The sequence below is a fragment of the Andrographis paniculata genome, unplaced genomic scaffold (assembly GCF_009805555.1).
Source record: "Andrographis paniculata isolate CXL003 unplaced genomic scaffold, ASM980555v1 Contig72END, whole genome shotgun sequence".
Lineage (NCBI taxonomy): Eukaryota > Viridiplantae > Streptophyta > Magnoliopsida > Lamiales > Acanthaceae > Andrographis > Andrographis paniculata.
In genome coordinates, this window is record NW_026137609.1 from 390297 (window position 1) to 410563 (window position 20267).

The window sequence follows — 20267 nt, forward strand, 5'->3', positions numbered from 1 at the left end:
ACCAAATGAATCGGATAAAGAAAAATATTAAACCAAGTATTTAAAGCAACTGTGATATTACCGTTGGTCAATATAAGGTAATATTACCAAATTTATTATATTTTAAAATTATTAAATATATATATATATATATATCTATTTTCAGTTATATTTTATTTTATTTTTATTTTATAATTTACTACTACTATACTTCAGCGGCCGACAGTCCCTCGGTCGTCCAGTACGCCGCCGCGCCTTTCTCCACCACCTCCTTGTTCGCATCCATCTCCGCCGGAGATACTTCCCCACTCCGCCCCCACAGCCGCCGCCGACGCCTTCTCAACCCTAAACGCACTGAATTTCTCCAGCGCAGAATCCAATTTCTCCACCAATCCTTCCTGCCCCTTCGCGGCGACCGTCAATCCGTCTGTTAATTTCGCCGGAACCCTACGAGTGAAGAAGTAGTGCGAAACGTCGAGCTTCACGGCGGCCTCGTCCTTCGCCATTGGCCACTGGATTTCATCCCCGATCCGAACCAGAGCCGCTACGATGGTATCCCCTGCTTCAATTAATTTATATCCAGCCGGAGAATCTCTCACAATCACTTCCTCCGACGACTCACTTCTGGCCATTTCCTCCACTGCCTTTCGTCGCCTCCGTTTCTTCTTCGGCGTCTGGGAACAGATTCTCCGCCAATTCATTCATTTCGATCGTCGGATAGAGCGACGAAGATTGGGAGGGGCTTTTTCTAGGGTTTGACAGAAATGACGAATTCGAATCAGGATTGGTCTGGACGACTCCTGGATACAGAGAATTGGGGGTTTTGGAAGCCACGGTCGATTGAATTGATTGAGGTCTGACTTTTTCCCCTAATTGCAGGATTGTTCGATCGGATGGTGCAATTGATTTTTATTGGGAGAAACTTAGGGAAGAAGGAAATGGTGGGGAGGCATGCGGGTGGATAATGAGCTAATTTCTCAGTTCTTCATCTGTGTGAATTATTTTGGAGCATTGAAAAGGCCTGCTTATATAGATCGAGCAAAATTTTAATTCATGAAATTTTTAGCTCTGTTGGCATTCTTCTCTTGTTTTTCCAAGCTGGACAAAGGCCAATTCTTGGTATTTGAGCAAGTATTTTGCAGCCAGCAAGCCTTTTTTGGGAAATTGGGTGTTTGCATTTTATGATTTGAGCACAGGTACACAACCAAGGGAAGAGAGAGTTTGGCAGAGATTTGTTGAAGGAGGATTACAGGAAGCATATGAAGATGCTAGCAGTATATGGCTTGATCATTCTGATTTGTTTGTATGTGTTTAAATCTATATATCATCCAATTTTAACTTCATGTTTGATTGTATGAGCTTGTTAAAACATTTTCCCAGATTGTCTTACCTATCCATTGAGTTTCTATTTTTTATGCTACACTTATTCACATGCAGACATAATATTTTGGCCTTGCAGGCTTTTGTACTCAAGTATCTTCTCTTTGTCCCGAAAGAGTTGGAGAATACCGGAAAAGTTCCCATACCTAAGAATGAATCTGTTTCTTCAGATACTTTCCCCCTTTTTTCTGAAGGGAAAAGATCTAGGTGATGATTCTTTCAATAGCGTTTTCCTTAAATGCTATTCTGCTTTCTAATTCAGTATTGGTTGCGGAGTAGAACTTATAATATATGTGTACATAGCTCTTGGGTCATGAATGGCTGGTTGATCAATTTGCAAAATTTCTGCTCAAATATGCTTAAAGTTTCCCTCTGGTGTTGCTTTGTAAATTGTATTATTGCATGTTTGACTGAAGGCTGCTGTCTGCAGAACCTAGTGAAATTGGTCTACCAGGTGATAAAAAAGGATTGTTAAATACAGAATCCCACTTTTCATCATAAATTGTACTTTATGTGAGATTTAAGCCCATATATCTTCTTAACTACTAGGCAAGATTGTTTTATTCGTACATGGAAAATTATTGTTCTTCACAGGTCACTCATACATGTTCAGTTAACACAATCATTTGAGCTCTGAAGTTATTTCATTGTTGCTCAAAGTTTCTGCTTTCAAACAGGGCCCTGGTGAGGAGCATGAGTGAGATACTCCGCAAGAAAAGAGCGGGTATAGCATATCTCAATATTCATGACAGCGATAATTACAAGTCTATGGATGCCTCTGAAGATGAGGTGAGCTAGTGATAACATCACTCACATGCTTGAGTTTTTCTCTTCAAGTTGGAGTAATTCATTGCAATGATTTTAGCAATTTTCAGTTTTGAGAACTATATGTTTCTTCCATCATCTTATCCTTGGAATTCGTGTTATATCTGTGATGGTTAGAGACATGCATGTGGCATACTACAGTGATCATTACCCTGCGCTGCCTCTTTAGTAACTCAACTAATCTGCAGGTCATTGCTAAAGCACTAAATGGTCTTTCTGTCGATACTGGGTCAGGATTGTAGACGATTCTGAGAGTTGAGACCTGCACCTCACAGTCAACTGCACTTGAGAAGCTTGAAGCTTTACTTCCTTTTTTCAGAAGCCGCATGGGTGTATTGCTTTTCTTAATATCCGCCTTGTTGTCAAGAGGACTGGTACTCAACTACTTCCATATCCTGCATGAACATTCGATCTGTTGTTAGTTGCTGATGTTGGCTTGCCCTTCCTGATCTATCAATACTGCCTGTTGCATTATCAGGACTATGTACAAGTAAGTGGATAGAGATGATCCAAGCCAACCATTAGTAACTGCTCCATTTGGCCACGCATCACAGGTGTCCCTGGATTATTTATTACAATTCTGTTTACGAACAGTGATTATGGTTTGGTTGATCACTAACATTGTAAACACCCACCCTTGCTTTGTGAAATAGGAAATTGTCAACCTATTACTCTCTGGGAGTGCCGTTGCAAATGTGTTTGACGGGAAAATGGACTTGGGTGGTGGCATGTTTGTAAAGGGCATCTCAACAGCTGTACAAGTCAGAGGCCCTCAATCTGTGTAAGGTTGGCGAGTTACTCAAATGCCCATGATGGCCAATATGGGTGGTTGGAAGCGAGTCACATTACACTGTTTTATTCGCGATGTCCAAGAGGATAGTGAACTTGAAAACAGAGAATTGCAGATCAGGCGAGCATTTGATGCCCGAGATCAAAGTGGCGGTGGCGGTGGCGGTTTCGTCAGTGTTGAAGGCTTCAATCAAGTTGTGAAGGAAATGAACATTAAACTTCCACAGGAGAAGGTTAATTTCCTTAGCAGCACGGGTGTTATAGTGTGGAGTGAATTCTTGCAGGCCCTTGTGGATTTAGACACGAGCTTAGGAGGCATTAAGCATATGGCTGGAGTAAATGGGAGAAAGGTCTTCGATCTCTACCATTTCAACGGGATTGCAAAGCCATCTGGAAACGAGAATCCGATGCAAAGGCCTAGTTAACAAAGCTGACTGTTTCGGCCCCACCAAGGTGGACACCGGAGGAATTCATGGCCGATAAAGCAGAGAACTTGGGAGCACCTACTCCAAGTCAATATGGGCCTCTGGTAGATTGCGTTAGAACACGCTGGCCTCGCTCGGTTTGCAACTGGGAAGGCGAAGTCTAAACCTGTGCTGCTGCTGCTCTCATTCTGCAGGTGTTGGGTTTTGAGGGAAGACATGAGCCTTCTTCTTCTTCTTCTTCTTCTTCTTCTTCTTCTTCTTCTCGGGATAGCAAGAAAGAAAGAGGTGAATTTGTACTGATCATGTGGATATTATACTAGTGTTTCTTCATATGTGAATGCCATGACATTGCCAAAGATTATATACCACTTTTCGTCAGACAATATGGATGTTGCTATTCTTTCTGTTCTATTATTTTGTTTATACATTAGTATTATTTAGTTAATTAATTATTTTGTAAATTCGAAACTGTCCCATCCTTCCTTCCTGCAAGAATCTTCCTTAGAAGAGACCGGAAGCATCCGGAGTAGAGATCCTTGGATTAAAATCTTAAATAAATAGTAACTTATTAATATAAAATTTGAAATAATGAACTTGTTCACTTTGGGTTTATTTATGTCATAGTTTTTCATGTAATTAGATTTGTTTGAATTTTAATGATTATATTAAATATAATGATTAAATTTTGATAGAATGAAAGATAACCGATATAATTATAGTTAAAAACTAAAAGAAATTACTAATTTATATAGTAGTATACTATTATAATTAAAATAAATATAAATAAAAATATATATAATTATGTCTATTTGTGTAATTTTATTTTTTTTTTCTCCCTGCAAAATTAAATTAAATATCTAGTTTTTATTTATTATATTACAGTAAAATTTAATTATACATTTAAAACATCAATACATATTTATATCACATCAACTAATTATTTCAATTCAAAATTTTATTATTCAAATAAAAAACCCACAAAATTATTTTTCTTTTATAATTATGTTTACTTGTGAAATTTTAGTTTTGCTTTTCCTATTTCAATTTTTTTTTTTTCACTTTACAAATCAAATTAAACGCATATTTTTATTTGTTATATTACACTGAAATAAAATTTTAGTGTCAAAACATCGTATAATTATATATTTATATTATATCAAATAATTATGTCAATTCAAAATTTTATTATTTAAAATCAAAACACAAAATCAAAATCTTACCAAAAAAAAAAAAAAAAAAATCTCGCAAATCCGTTTCCCCCAACTCCCCCACATCCACTCCTTTTTATTATTATTATTATTATTTGAAGTGGTGGGCCCCACACAAAAAAAATTGAAAATAAATAAAAATAACACGTGTAACACAGTTTCGCTGGTAAATATTATATATATACGGTTATCTATATATATATATATATATGAGATCAGTACGGGGTCCATTCCATTAAATCATTTTTGTCAATTTTTTTTATTATTTTTGATTTTTAAATAAAATAAAAATGTATTAAATGTCATTAAGTATATCATAATTAATAAAATTATAATTAATATATTTTTAAATATAATAAAATAATTGATTTAATATTATAATTAAAGTAAATTATAATTTTGTCTATTTATACCCCTTATATATATATATAAGAGATCGGTGTGGGGTCTACCCCATCAAATTTTTCTGTCAAATTTTTTGATTTTTTGATATTTTAATAAAATAAATATGTATTAAATATCATTAAGTATATCATAATTAATACATTATTAAATATAATAAAATAATTTATTTAATTTAAGGATTAAAGTAAATTATAATTTTGTCTATTTATACCCTAATTAAGGCTATTGAAAATGTAATGATTTTGGAATGTAATTTTATTTATTTTTATAATTAAAATAATTATATTAATAATCAATAAAATTAAAACCATCATTAATTATATTTTATAATTTTATAGTTTTTTTTATTTTTTAATTCTTAAAAAAATTTAAAATTAATTTAATATTTTCTTAATTTTTATTTATACCCATAAATAATGGATAATGAAATTTTTCATTATAATTGATATTAAATAATTATATTAATTGACATAATTATGATTGATATAATTTATAAAGTTATAATTAATCATGATAATTTAAAAATATATTTTAATTATATGGATCTCATATTAATTTATTGTTTATTTCTATTTTTATTTTTTAATATTAAATACTAATAATATATATACCATAATAAAATACAGAAGAAATTTATAATTAATAGAATAAATATATATAATTTGAGAATATAATATATATGTAAATACATAGAATACTTCTTTCATTTTAAAATTAAATAATTGATTTGATTTCATACTATTTTAAGTATTCATTTATTTTAAATTTTTTTTACCTATTTATTTACATGCGTCTAAAACGATTTAAAAATGATATTAGTATGTATATGCATAGGAAAAGACAATAACATTAAAATCACTTACCTTAGATTTAAAATCGAGATCGACGGATCTTTGCGCTTCCTCTAATCTCCCAAAAAAACTGTAACTACAAACCAAAAAAACTTAAAAATATGTTAGTATAAAATTAAGAAAATAAATTAATGCATGCATGCAAGTCCCATGACGTAAAAATAATCCTAACTCTATATGCAATATAATATAATAAATGCAATGCATAAATGTAAAATAGAAGAGTACGAAAAACTCCCTGTTTTGTTTTCGATAGTCCGCTCATCCGGCCGCTCTCCCCAAAAGCTGTACCTACAAACCAAAAACACTAAAAAATATGTTAGTATAAAATTAAGAAACAAAATTAATACATGCATGCAAGTCCCGGGACTAAAAATAATCCTAACTCTATATGCAATATGATAAAGTAAATGCAATGCATAACTATAAAAGAGAAGAGCACGAAAAACTTCCAGTTTTATTTTCGGTAGCCCGCTCATCCGGCCGCTCTCCCCAAAAGCTGTACCTACAAACCAAAATCACTAAAAAATATGTTAGTATAAAATTAAGAAACAAAATTAATACATGCATGCAAGTCCCGGGACTAAAAATAATCCTAACTCTATATGCAATATGGCAAAATAAAAGCAATGCATAAATATAAAAGAGAAGAGTTCGAAAAACTCCCTGTTTTGTTTTCGGTAGTCCGCGCATCCGGCCGCTCTCCCCAAAAGCTGTACCTACAAACTAAAAACACTAAAAATATATTAGTATAAAAGTAAGAAACAAAATTAATGCATGCATGCAAGTCCCGGGACTAAAAATAATCATAACTCTATATGCAATATGGCAAAATAAAAGCAATGCATAAATATAAAAGAGAAGAGTACGAAAAACTCCCTGTTTTGTTTTCGGTAGTCCGCGCATCCGGCCGCTCTCCCCAAAAGCTGTATCTACAAACTAAAAACACTAAAAATATATTAGTATAAAAGTAAGAAACAAAATTAATGCATGCATGCAAGTCCCGGGACTAAAAATATTCCTAACTCTATATGCAATATGGCAAAATAAAAGCAATGCATAAATATAAAAGAGAAGAGTACGAAAAACTCCCTGTTTTGTTTTCGGTAGTCTGCGCATCCGGCCGCTCTCCCCAAAAGCTGTACCTACAAACTAAAAACACTAAAAATATATTAGTATAAAAGTAAGAAACAAAATTAATGCATGCATGCAAGTCCCGGGACTAAAAATATTCCTAACTCTATATGCAATATGGCAAAATAAAAGCAATGCATAAATATAAAAGAGAAGAGTACGAAAAACTCCCTGTTTTGTTTTCGGTAGTCCGCGCATCCGGCCGCTCTCCCCAAAAGCTGTACCTACAAACTAAAAACACTAAAAATATATCAGTATAAAAGTAAGAAACAAAATTAATGCATGCATGCAAGTCCCGGGACTAAAAATAATCCTAACTCTATATGCAATATGGCAAAATAAAAGCAATGCATAAATATAAAAGAGAAGAGTACGAAAAACTCCCTGTTTTGTTTTCGGTAGTCCGCGCATCCGGCCGCTCTCCCCAAAAGCTGTACCTACAAACTAAAAACACTAAAACTATATTAGTATAAAAGTAAGAAACAAAATTAATGCATGCATGCAAGTCCCGGGACTAAAAATAATCCTAACTCTATATACAATATGGCAAAATAAAAGCAATGCATAAATATAAAAGAGAAGAGTACGAAAAACTCCCTGTTTTGTTTTCGGTAGTCCGCGCATCCGGCCGCTCTCCCCAAAAGCTGTACCTACAAACTAAAAACACTAAAAATATATTAGTATAAAAGTAAGAAACAAAATTAATGCATGCATGCAAGTCCCGGGACTAAAAATAATCCTAACTCTATATGCAATATGGCAAAATAGAAGCAATGCATAAATATAAAAAAGAAGAGTACGAAAAACTCCCTGTTTTGTTTTCGGTAGTCCGCGCATCCAGCCGCTCTCCCCAAAAACTGTACCTACAAACTAAAAACACTAAAAATATATTAGTATAAAAGTAAGAAACAAAATTAATGCATGCATGCAAGTCCCGGGACTAAAAATAATCCTAACTCTATATGCAATATGGCAAAATAAAAGCAATGCATAAATATAAAAGAGAAGAGTACGAAAACTCCCTGTTTTGTTTTCGGTAGTCCGCGCATCCGGCCGCTCTCCCCAAAAGCTGTACCTACAAACTAAAAACACTAAAAATATATCAGTATAAAAGTAAGAAACAAAATTAATGCATGCATGCAAGTCCCGGGACTAAAAATAATCCTAACTCTATATGCAATATGGCAAAATAAAAGCAATGCATAAATATAAAAGAGAAGAGTACGAAAAACTCCCTGTTTTGTTTTCGGTAGTCCGCGCATCCGGCCGCTCTCCCCAAAAGCTGTACCTACAAACTAAAAACACTAAAAATATATCAGTATAAAAGTAAGAAACAAAATTAATGCATGCATGCAAGTCCCGGGACTAAAAATAATCCTAACTCTATATGCAATATGGCAAAATAAAAGCAATGCATAAATATAAAAGAGAAGAGTACGAAAAACTCCCTGTTTTGTTTTCGGTAGTCCGCGCATCCGGCCGCTCTCCCCAAAAGCTGTACCTACAAACTAAAAACACTAAAAATATATTAGTATAAAAGTAAGAAACAAAATTAATGCATGCATGCAAGTCCCGGGACTAAAAATAATCCTAACTCTATATGCAATATGGCAAAATAAAAGCAATGCATAAATATAAAAGAGAAGAGTACGAAAAACTCCCTGTTTTGTTTTCGGTAGTCCGCGCATCCGGCCGCTCTCCCCAAAAGCTGTACCTACAAACTAAAAACACTAAAAATATATTAGTATAAAAGTAAGAAACAAAATTAATGCATGCATGCAAGTCCCGGGACTAAAAATAATCCTAACTCTATATGCAATATGGCAAAATAAAAGCAATGCATAAATATAAAAGAGAAGAGTACGAAAAACTCCCTGTTTTGTTTTCGGTAGTCCGCGCATCCGGCCGCTCTCCCCAAAAGCTGTACCTACAAACTAAAAACACTAAAAATATATCAGTATAAAAGTAAGAAACAAAATTAATGCATGCATGCAAGTCCCGGGACTAAAAATAATCCTAACTCTATATGCAATATGGCAAAATAAAAGCAATGCATAAATATAAAAGAGAAGAGTACGAAAAACTCCCTGTTTTGTTTTCGGTAGTCCGCGCATCCGGCCGCTCTCCCCAAAAGCTGTACCTACAAACTAAAAACACTAAAAATATATTAGTATAAAAGTAAGAAACAAAATTAATGCATGTATGCAAGTCCCGGGACTAAAAATAATCCTAACTCTATATGCAATATGGCAAAATAAAAGCAATGCATAAATATAAAAGAGAAGAGTACGAAAAACTCCCTGTTTTGTTTTCGGTAGTCCGCGCATCCGGCCGCTCTCCCCAAAAGTTGTACCTACAAACTAAAAACACTAAAAATATATTAGTATAAAAGTAAGAAACAAAATTAATGCATGAATGCAAGTCCCGGGACTAAAAATATTCCTAACTCTATATGCAATATGGCAAAATAAAAGCAATGCATAAATATAAAAGAGAAGAGTACGAAAAACTCCCTGTTTTGTTTTCGGTAGTCCGCGCATCCGGCCGCTCTCCCCAAAAGCTGTACCTATAAACTAAAAACACTAAAAATATATTAGTATAAAATTAAGAAACAAAATTAATGCATGCATGCAAGTCCCGGGACGTAAAAATAATTCTAACTCTATATGCAATATGATAAAATAAGTGCAATGCATAAATGCAAAAGAAAAAAGTACGAAAAACTCCCTGTTTTGTTTCCGGTAGTCCGCTCCATCTCGTATGCATCTAAAATGATTTAAAATAGATATTAGTATGTATATATGGATAGGAAAAGACAATAATATTAAAATCACTTATGTTTGAATCGATAGAATAGAAAGATTCATTCCCTCTGATTATCTCCTTTATTTTTCATATTAAAAAATACTTATTCAGATTATTTAACAAAACCCCAAAACAATGGAGATCTAATTTGCAAATTATCGAAAATTTACCAAAAACATCACATTACCAGAAGACGTCATTTAAAAAAAAACACGAGAACATATATATTCGATCGCATTCACAACAACAATCAAACAAAGATATTCATAGGCTACTATCCAGATTACACAAATGGTTTATGAAACAAGTAGAAACAAAATAGAATAGCGCCCTCCTCTTTTCTTCTCTCTATCTCATACGCAACAAACACTCTCTGAGTCGTCTTATTATCACAAAATTCAGATCCAATCATCATCATGAATGAGACGCTCCAAGATTAATGCTGATGATGATCATTACGATTACAAAACAAAAATCAAAAATCAAGAATCAAAAATCAAAATCAAATTAATTACCAAATTAGGCCCTGCCTCGGGCTTATAACCACGGCTTCCGAATGCGCTGCTTCTTGGCCTCGCAGTTCCTGGATTTAATCCGCCACGCCGCCGATTATGGATGCCTGCTCGCCGCCCTAATATACATCCATCATTTTGTTAGTTAATCTCCGTCCGATAATCCCCAAAATCCCCCAATTAAACCTCGTAAACCCTAAATTAGTTAATTAATTAAATACTTACTCGCTTGACGGCATGAGAGAAAGAAAGACGGCGAGATGGTCGTTCATTTGCTTCCAGCGGTTTCTCTCCACCGCGCACTTGCTCCCAAGCACCGACCACCACCACGCAAGAAAATTAAACCAAATGAATCGGATAAAGAAAAATATTAAACCAAGTATTTAAAGCAACTGTGATATTACCGTTGGTCAATATAAGGTAATATTACCAAATTTATTATATTTTAAAATTATTAAATATATATATATATATATATATCTATTTTCAGTTATATTTTATTTTATTTTTATTTTATAATTTACTACTACTATACTTCAGCGGCCGACAGTCCCTCGGTCGTCCAGTACGCCGCCGCGCCTTTCTCCACCACCTCCTTGTTCGCATCCATCTCCGCCGGAGATACTTCCCCACTCCGCCCCCACAGCCGCCGCCGACGCCTTCTCAACCCTAAACGCACTGAATTTCTCCAGCGCAGAATCCAATTTCTCCACCAATCCTTCCTGCCCCTTCGCGGCGACCGTCAATCCGTCTGTTAATTTCGCCGGAACCCTACGAGTGAAGAAGTAGTGCGAAACGTCGAGCTTCACGGCGGCCTCGTCCTTCGCCATTGGCCACTGGATTTCATCCCCGATCCGAACCAGAGCCGCTACGATGGTATCCCCTGCTTCAATTAATTTATATCCAGCCGGAGAATCTCTCACAATCACTTCCTCCGACGACTCACTTCTGGCCATTTCCTCCACTGCCTTTCGTCGCCTCCGTTTCTTCTTCGGCGTCTGGGAACAGATTCTCCGCCAATTCATTCATTTCGATCGTCGGATAGAGCGACGAAGATTGGGAGGGGCTTTTTCTAGGGTTTGACAGAAATGACGAATTCGAATCAGGATTGGTCTGGACGACTCCTGGATACAGAGAATTGGGGGTTTTGGAAGCCACGGTCGATTGAATTGATTGAGGTCTGACTTTTTCCCCTAATTGCAGGATTGTTCGATCGGATGGTGCAATTGATTTTTATTGGGAGAAACTTAGGGAAGAAGGAAATGGTGGGGAGGCATGCGGGTGGATAATGAGCTAATTTCTCAGTTCTTCATCTGTGTGAATTATTTTGGAGCATTGAAAAGGCCTGCTTATATAGATCGAGCAAAATTTTAATTCATGAAATTTTTAGCTCTGTTGGCATTCTTCTCTTGTTTTTCCAAGCTGGACAAAGGCCAATTCTTGGTATTTGAGCAAGTATTTTGCAGCCAGCAAGCCTTTTTTGGGAAATTGGGTGTTTGCATTTTATGATTTGAGCACAGGTACACAACCAAGGGAAGAGAGAGTTTGGCAGAGATTTGTTGAAGGAGGATTACAGGAAGCATATGAAGATGCTAGCAGTATATGGCTTGATCATTCTGCAAGGTATAGTGGTGGAGTTGGTAAACCACTTTGTCCCTAAATATATTCCAAATTTAGTGAAAACTTTTGAATTATAGTTTGTCAGATGTTGATAAGGATCTTGTTTCAGGTCTTCTGGGGGTTTTCTGTATATGCCACATAGTAAGCTCGTATCCATGCCATTGCTACCCTACCCTGCAATAGATTTTAAGAAATGTGTGTGGTTTGGTTTGATTATGCAATTTTAGTGTTATCCATTAGATGTGAATGGGAATATTACCATAAAATGTCCATGTGTACAGAGAGACTTGGGTTGTGGATCTTGAGTGCCCAAGTACCTCCAACCAGTGCACAGGTCGATCCTGTGGCCACACCACACAGGAAGCAGAATGAACTGGTAAGGTCAGAATCTATCAGCTTTTCCATCCGGAATCTCTTAAACATTTCCCATGTATCCATCGATGCCTGCAGTATACCCCTACCTGCACAAATCCCCACTTATTTCCATACAATATGAGCCTTGCTGCAACCCCTGACCAGCAGTTTGCACACGAAAACATGAACTCATCCACATCTCCCGAACTGCTCGAGCCAAACCTGTAATGACGTAATTGAGCCTATGGATATACTGCCCATTGAGTGTTTGATTGTGTTTTTATATCTATTTCTTCTGCGCTTGCAAATTGCATGTATACTAGGTGAGATATCGTGACATACACCATGTTTTGCATTGTCCATATAAAGCTCAACAGGATCAGGACTACAAATAGTGGGAGGATCTTTGCTCTACCTGCAGTGGCTCCTCCAATGCCAGAGAGCAAGAAAACTGAATAAAGAGCACAGGTAATTATCGAGAAAATTACTATAGCTCTGACTTTCAGAGGGCGAGAAATCGATACTATCCTGTTGGCAAGCTTGAGCCTTGAACTAATCCAACATGCATATAGGGATTGGACCAAGGAACAAACAAAAGCAAATATGGCTACTGCAATGCAATACTCCCAGGAGTTTCTATGGAAATGAGCAAAATCCCGAACCCACAGGTAAGAGAATGCAGCTTTGATGACTCTTGAAGGATCCAAACTGGTAAATTCTAGAAATAAAAATGCTGCTATTCCTGCACAGGCAGTGGAAGAGATGACTGGAAGGTTCCATTCCTTGGGGTGGAAACAATGGGACTTGGCAGCCGATGAGACAAAAGCATAGACTGTTAAGAATCCCGATGAGAGCAAATTGTAAGTAGAAAAGGTAGTGAAAAATCTTGTTAACAAAGTTGCCCTCCCTCCTTATGTGCAAGTGTGTGCCATTTGTTTGCTGTGTCTGCATTCAGAATCAGTTTGATGATCAGCTTGATTTGATGTGTTTTATGATCTGGGGAAAATAGGAATGAGATGTGAGATGTTAAGTCAAGAGTGAGAAAGAAAGACAAGAAAACTATGGAATGAGGGATTGAATAGATGAATGTTAATGGCAAGTGTTCTGCCCTGCTCGTGTTTTCATCCTGCTAGCTGTTCACAGAAGTTGTAATGCATTCTGCGTGCGGCTTCCACTTGCTAGATTAATGTCTGGTTCAAGATGCTAATTTCTTCTTTCAAATGTAAAATTTCCTGCTGAAGGACGAAAAACTTGTTTTTCAAGCTTCTCTTTAAACTCCTTCACACCTATGATTTCAGTTTGCATAATCTCCATAGAAGCAGCTGATATTTGGCCGAGACTTTCATTTTAATTCCTGAGCTGTTGAAGATCTTCTTCCAGGAGAGAGTTTTACTCGATTCAAGCATTAGAAGGCTAGGATGCTCTCAAGTTCCGATGCCAGACCCTTCTCTCAGAATGCAAATCTTGCAGAGTGGCTTCGACTTGTGCATGATGCATTTGCTCGTATTGCAGACAATTCTGAAGCTCCTGATCTTTAATCGCATTCTTCTTTCTCTGCCTCAACGTGCAAAGTTTGGTTAGACAAATCCAACCGAGCACGCTTCACGAGTTTAGCATTTCCAACGAAGAACTCGCTTGACTTCTTCTTGAGCACTAGCCAGATCTTTCTTAAGCTTCGAAATGGTCTCCGACCAGCAATTGTACTGTTGGTGATGGTGGAGAGCGGAAGAGAGAAAAGAAAAATAAATTTGCCAACCGACGACGGCTGTACTGTTCTCTTCATCCAATCAATTCACTCATTTTCTCTTCTCTTTCCATTCCAACCGGTAATCAATTCATACAATATATTTATATAAAAAAAAATTACAAATAACATTCTACCATAACAAAAATTTGCTTAATTATTTAAATTTTATATTTTTATTATGTAGTATTTGTATAATTTTTAAAAAATTTAAGTAATTAATCACCCTTGTAGATTTAATAAAAATATTATTATTATTTATATTTAACTCAAATGTTAAAAAAATTGGTTGAAATAGTATTTGTGTAACTTTTAAAATTTAAGTAATTAATCACCCTTATAGATTTAATAAAAATATTATTATTTATGTTTAACTCAAATATTAAAAAAAATTGGTGAAATACTTCAAGTATTTAAAAATATCTTAAAATATTCAAATAAAACAAGCTAAAAAAATTGTTTGTAATGTTTTTAAACAATAAATTTATTGTATTTTATAATTTTAAAATTATTATACATTATTTATATATAAAGAATTTGGTCCCGGCCAAAAAAAATTTCTGACTCTGCCAATGTGTTAGTGTTTGGCCTATACATATTTGATGTATTTATTTATTTATTTTTATGTAATTTTAACACTTTAAATTATTAGTACAAATATCTGATTTAATTGTTGCAAACATAAATTATTCTGATAAAACTAGATCACCAAAATTTTGTATTATTGTATACTGTCACACTTTGCTATTTAATACTCTCTCCGTCCCATATAATATGGGTGTATTACTGTAGATAAAAGTATAATTAGTAAGTAATTAAGAAGTGTATTAGTAAAAATAATTATTATTTAGTAAAAATAATTATCGATTAAGATTAAGATAAGTAAATAGTTTAATTAAAATTAAAAAAAATTATAAAATTTAAAATTTAAAATGCGATTAAAGTACATAATTATATTTTCAAAAATAGAAAGGACAAGTTATGTGGGACGGACGAAAATAGAAAATAGGGACTAATTATATGGGACGGATGGAGTATTATTATTTATTGGAGACTTAGATCGGGTGTTGAATTGGATCAATGCTGTTGAATGCCTTGAAACATAATATCTTAATTTCTATCATTAAATTATACTAGTATAATTAACACTCCCTCCCTCCCGAAATTATAGTATTGATTGTGTTTAATACGAGATTTAAGAAATACTGGTATTATATTGATAGTATGTAAAAAATATAGGTAAAAGACATTTTTGCCTTTGTAAGTGTATTAGTGTGAAAAGTAATGGCAGTTGTATAATAATAATGAAAGAGTAAAGGTAGTTTTATAGTAATATGATTATTTAAAAAAATAAGACTATTATTTTTAAACGGACAAAAATAATAAACAAAAATATTGTATTGGGATTGAGGAAATATAATAAAAGGTGATTATATGTTTTAAGGCATTCCTGATATTGGGGCTTATTATTGTCAATACTAAGTAGGAGTCATTAGTTGAGAGATCATATTATTTCCTCAACAACACAACCTTAATGATGTTGTTATCATTACAAACGTAACATCAGACCCATCATTATTTTCAGGTAAAATAACATAAAATTCTTATGTGGTTTTCGAAATTTGCTAAAAATTCATTATAGTTCTAAAATTTCATATTGATTGCTCGTGGTTTTAAAAATATTGTATAAAAAACTCTTTCTATTAGTATTTAAAGGCGATTGCAATTAACACACCAAATACAACTGCTCTTTGAATTGTATTTGCACATCGAGCAATCATTGTAAAATCTGTTATATTGTTCGGTCGTGCTCATATTAACAACTTTATTTTTTTTATTTTTTAAAAGTTATTTATTAGTAGGTTTTCAAGTTTTATTTAATTATATCTTAATTCTTTTTGTCTCTCCTTAATTTTAATATATTTTATATTAATTAATATTTTTATGTATATATATATTTTTTATTTTCAGTAGATTTTTTTAATTCAACGATTAAGGAGGGTTTACCGCGGGAACCGCTCTCTAATGGGACAACGAACAAGCTTTGTGGAAATGTAAATTATTCTGACATATATTCATGCAACTGAGTTGGTTGTATATGAGTAATTGGGCTTTTAAATTACTGGGCCCATTTATTCAGACTTGGGCTTAATGGGCCCGGACCACTGATCCAGGCCCATTTTGGTTTTCAGAAATAGGTCCCAAGTGCGGGAGTAGTGTTCCTGAAAAGGGTAGGGATTTATAGGAATTTATCTTCTGAACGGAATTTATGAACAATAGGTAGAAAGAATAAATAAATAAGAGGGAAATTATTTTTATTTTTATTTTTATTTTATTTTATTTTTAGAAAAGATGAATATGGGTGGCGGAGCAGGCGTCGCCGACGAAAGTAGCACCACCTCCGCCGTCGCGCAGTTGAGCCACGCTGTGTGGCTACGGTACCAGCATTTGCTGGACAAGTCTACGCCGCTGGTGCTGTATCGCTGGATCTTCTTGGGGGCGATCGCCTTGATATACGCGCTGCGCGTCTACTTCATCCAGGGTTTCTACATCATCACGTACGGGCTGGGGATCTACATCCTGCAGCTTCTGATCGCGTTTCTGTCGCCGCAGGTGGATCCAGAGATCCAGGAATTGACTGATGGCCCCGCCCTCCCGACGCGCGGCTCCGACGAGTTCCGCCCCTTCGTTCGTCGCCTCCCTGAGTTTAAGTTTTGGTGAGTCCTGCCCTGCACGCGCTTGATTGTGTCCATTTATTCGATGCTATATATACATAGTCGGTTTGTTTGCGTTTCTGCAAATTATTCCGTAGTTATTATTGGATCTGCGATGTAAATTAGTCTGTTTTAGGTATTGATCAATTACGACATGCGGTGGCATTAATATATCTATCTCTGAACTAGTATTGTATGTCTCACGAATACACTTGACCTGAGATCATGTTTTTTAGGCAACTATTTGTCAATCTGTCCTGAGATCATGTTTTTTAGGCAACTATTTGTCAAACTGTCATGCATCTTGATATGTAGGTTATCAATGGTAAGAGGTGACTTTGCTTTATACAATCTGAGAAGTGGCCCTAAACATGGGTAATTTTGAATTCATGAAGTGTTTGTTTGTTTGTCTTTTGAAGTTTTTCTGATGTATTTTTGGGTATTTTGGATTTGAAATTTTTTGAATCCAAAACATGTTTTGGATGTTACGGTTTGGATGGAATATAGTTGTCAGGATGTGATAATTTTTACCGATAGTGGATATGTTCATTTGTTTTTTTGTGAAGCCTAAAGATTTCATATTAGACAATTTTCAGTATCAGTTCGTTGTTATAAAATAAGGGTTAGCTTGATGATGGTTGGCTTAGCTTTTCTAAAATGATGAATGCAGTAAATGATTGTAATGTAATACATAACTTTCTGTTTGTCGGTGTTACTCACGCGCACAACACACCTCGTGCGTGCACACATGTTGGTGTTTTAGAAGTTGAAAAAACATTTGTGTGAAATTGATGCTTCTTCTACGATTATTTAATATTTATCTTTCTGATTGGGTGTTTAGTTACTAATGCTATAAATCATACTGTTAAGGTTACAGTGTTTCTTTGTTGTTTTAATCTGTTAACTTGCTGAAACTTGGGAATCTTTAATCTAAGCTAAATTAAAAATTATAGAATATGATACGGAATCATTTTGTATCCATTAATTTGTATTTATAGCGTTTCACAAATGGAGAGAGCATCTAAGTAGGAATATCCAAGGATACAAAGAGTTTGCTAATTACCAATTATGAATGCAAAACTGACTTTCTCAACTTATGAGATCCACCAGAAGTCCAGAACCTTGATCGAATCATGAAAAATTTGTGACAAGTCTCAAACATGAGGACCATAGTGCCTATCTTTCTCGCATCAGTAATTCTCAATGATTATTTAATGTAGTCTTTATGATATTTAGATTTAATATTTTTGTTTGCCTTTTCATGTGGCTATATTCTGTGTTTATTTATCTGCATACAGCTCATTGTAGAATTTCCTTTACATAGATAACTTTTTATGCTGCCTTGCCAGACATTACCAGAAATAGTGGTTACAACTTGACTTCTGAACTACATGTCTTGTTTATTCCATAGTTGTCTATTGCGTGCAATAGTGCGGTAATGGCGGTGTAGCGTAACGGAGCTGAGCAGCAATCTGCCACTACTTCCGCGCTGCAAAGCCACTTTTATGTAATAGCGGAATAGCGACTTTTAGCAGTGTGGAGCAGAGCCAAGTGCTTTTTAAATTGAATTATATAATACTCCCTCCGTCCCAAAATTATAGTATGGGTTGTGACTTTTTTACTCTTGTGAGTGTATTAATATAAAAAGTAGTGACAATTGTGTAATAATAATGAAAAAGTAAAGGTAATTTTATAGTGATATGGTTATTTATGGAAGTGACACTTGTTTTGGGAGAGACAAAAATGGTAAACATGACTATTGTATTGGGACGGAGGGAGTATAATTATTGTCATAAATAGACTTAGATTTTATAATATAATATTAATGTTTATTGTTTGGTAAATATAGATTTTGTATTATTATATTATAATATACTATAGTTACTTCTAGCTCTAGAAAGGGAAAAAAACACTGTGCAAGATGACGAACAAACAATGGAAAATGAATAAAACTGAAAAAGATGAAGAATGTTCATACAAGGGTAGAAGCTAAGAAGGTGAAAATGAAGAAGAAAATTATTTATTAGATTTTGAATCAGGCTACCTTTGATTACCTATTCATCAAAGTAGAGATGATCTAATTGTTTTTGATTATATAACTATTTATGAACTATGATTGTATATTTTGACATTTTATTGGTTTGAATAGTAATCATGAGATCAATTAAAATTTTCTCATACGTTTTTATTTTAATTTTTTATATATAAAAATTATATATTTATTCTTAAATTTTCAAATAACGGTCATTTTGCTATAATGTTTAAGAGGTTGACCCTTATAGAATGCTGTCCGAGATTGACAAATGGTTTATACTATTTTTGTAGTTGAGTCCACCCAAAAGATCAAAGCAGTAGTGTTGGCTTTGTGATATTTGTAGAAATTTCATGGGGAAACAATTCATATAAATGTTATATTGCAGTTTATGAGTTCCTCAACAGTATGATGCAATACCTTTTATTTGCTTCATTGGATATTCTTAGTTTGTGTTTTTTGGTTCTGAAAAGATATGGTTCATTATATGTTTGATCATATTGATGATTGTCAATTGTTTTATCCTTTTATAAAACTTACACATTTATTAGATTGCATAGGTACATTGTAAAGGCATAAGCCCTTTATTGCCACAAAAAATATATGATTTTTTTCATTTGGTTATTTTCTTATTGGATGAAATCATTAGATAGTTTGTGCTGTCATTTTGCTGTATTTTTATTGTCTGGAAAATAATTCACTTTTGCATTCTGTATTATTTATTTTACTGAAGTTACACGATTGTTGTTGAAATTTTATCTTTTGATTGCCAAAACTATTTCTATTTCCTCTTATTTGATCAACTAATAGATAAATAAACTATTTCATACACTTCATTGCAGGCATTCACTTGCAAAAGCATTTTGCGTTGCTTTTGTACTGACATTTTTCAGCGCCTTTGATGTGCCTGTATTTTGGCCTATTCTGCTGTTCTATTGGTTGGTTCTGTTTGTTTCCACAATGAAGCGGCAAATAATGCATATGATTAAGTATAAATATGTTCCTTTCACATTTGGGAAGCAGGTTTGTTTCTGATCAATCCATTATACATCTTCTTGTAATTTTCTCACTTACAAGTAATTAAGACATTCAAACGCTCTCTTCAGCGTTACGACAGGAAGAAGGCAGCTCCCACTACCGAGACAAACACTAGCAGGCCATAATTCTTCAGATTGATGCGGGCCTTAATCCTGAAGATACCGTTGATTTTGAGAGTTACAATCACTTTTTTCTAAGTATTGTAATTTTTAGCATTCCATGTGTAGGAATGAATTGGCTAGCAGCTTCTTTAAGATTTTTTTACACTTTGTTTAATTTAGCAGCTACTACTGTTATTTTATCTGATTGTTTTTAATTTTTTTACTTCATAGTCATGCCTTTGAATTACATGTTTTCGATTACCTGCATTTCTATGCGCTACACTGTCTGTAAGTTCTGTAATATCTTAAGAAAGCTTGCTTTATATTGCGCAGATTGTGGTTCTTTTACTT

At 34.3% G+C, this 20267-nt stretch overlaps 2 protein-coding genes and 2 pseudogenes across 2 annotated transcripts; 2 read left to right on the forward strand and 2 right to left on the reverse strand.

The window, feature by feature from the left end:
* Window positions 1-191: 191 nt before the first annotated feature.
* On the reverse strand, window positions 192-680 carry LOC127265191 (senescence/dehydration-associated protein At3g51250-like). Its single transcript, XM_051294900.1, has one exon. The coding sequence runs from the start codon at window positions 678-680 to the stop codon at window positions 192-194; it is 489 nt and encodes a 162-aa protein (XP_051150857.1).
* A 63-nt stretch (window positions 681-743) lies between these two features.
* Window positions 744-3783, forward strand: LOC127265192 (uncharacterized; annotated as a pseudogene).
* Window positions 3784-12038: 8255 nt separating this feature from the next.
* LOC127265194 (uncharacterized) lies at window positions 12039-13601 on the reverse strand (annotated as a pseudogene).
* Window positions 13602-16301: 2700 nt separating this feature from the next.
* On the forward strand, window positions 16302-20248 carry LOC127265181 (protein RER1A-like). Its single transcript, XM_051294890.1, has 3 exons — window positions 16302-16748; window positions 19620-19800; window positions 19884-20248. Exons 1-3 carry the CDS (start codon window positions 16384-16386, stop codon window positions 19938-19940), a joined length of 603 nt encoding a protein of 200 aa, XP_051150847.1. The 5' UTR covers window positions 16302-16383; the 3' UTR covers window positions 19941-20248.
* The last annotated feature ends 19 nt before the right edge of the window (window positions 20249-20267 follow it).

Excerpts from the sequence above, each read along its gene's own strand:
- LOC127265191 (XM_051294900.1), bottom strand. The coding sequence starts at position 680 with ATGAATTGGCGGAGAATCTGTTCCCAGACGCCGAAGAAGAAACGGAGG.
- LOC127265181 (XM_051294890.1), top strand. The coding sequence starts at position 16,384 with ATGAATATGGGTGGCGGAGCAGGCGTCGCCGACGAAAGTAGCACCACC. Across the intron at positions 16,749-19,619 it reads CTCCCTGAGTTTAAGTTTTG|GCATTCACTTGCAAAAGCAT; the intron begins GTGAGTCCTGCC and ends ACTTCATTGCAG. Across the intron at positions 19,801-19,883 it reads CTTTCACATTTGGGAAGCAG|CGTTACGACAGGAAGAAGGC; the intron begins GTTTGTTTCTGA and ends CGCTCTCTTCAG.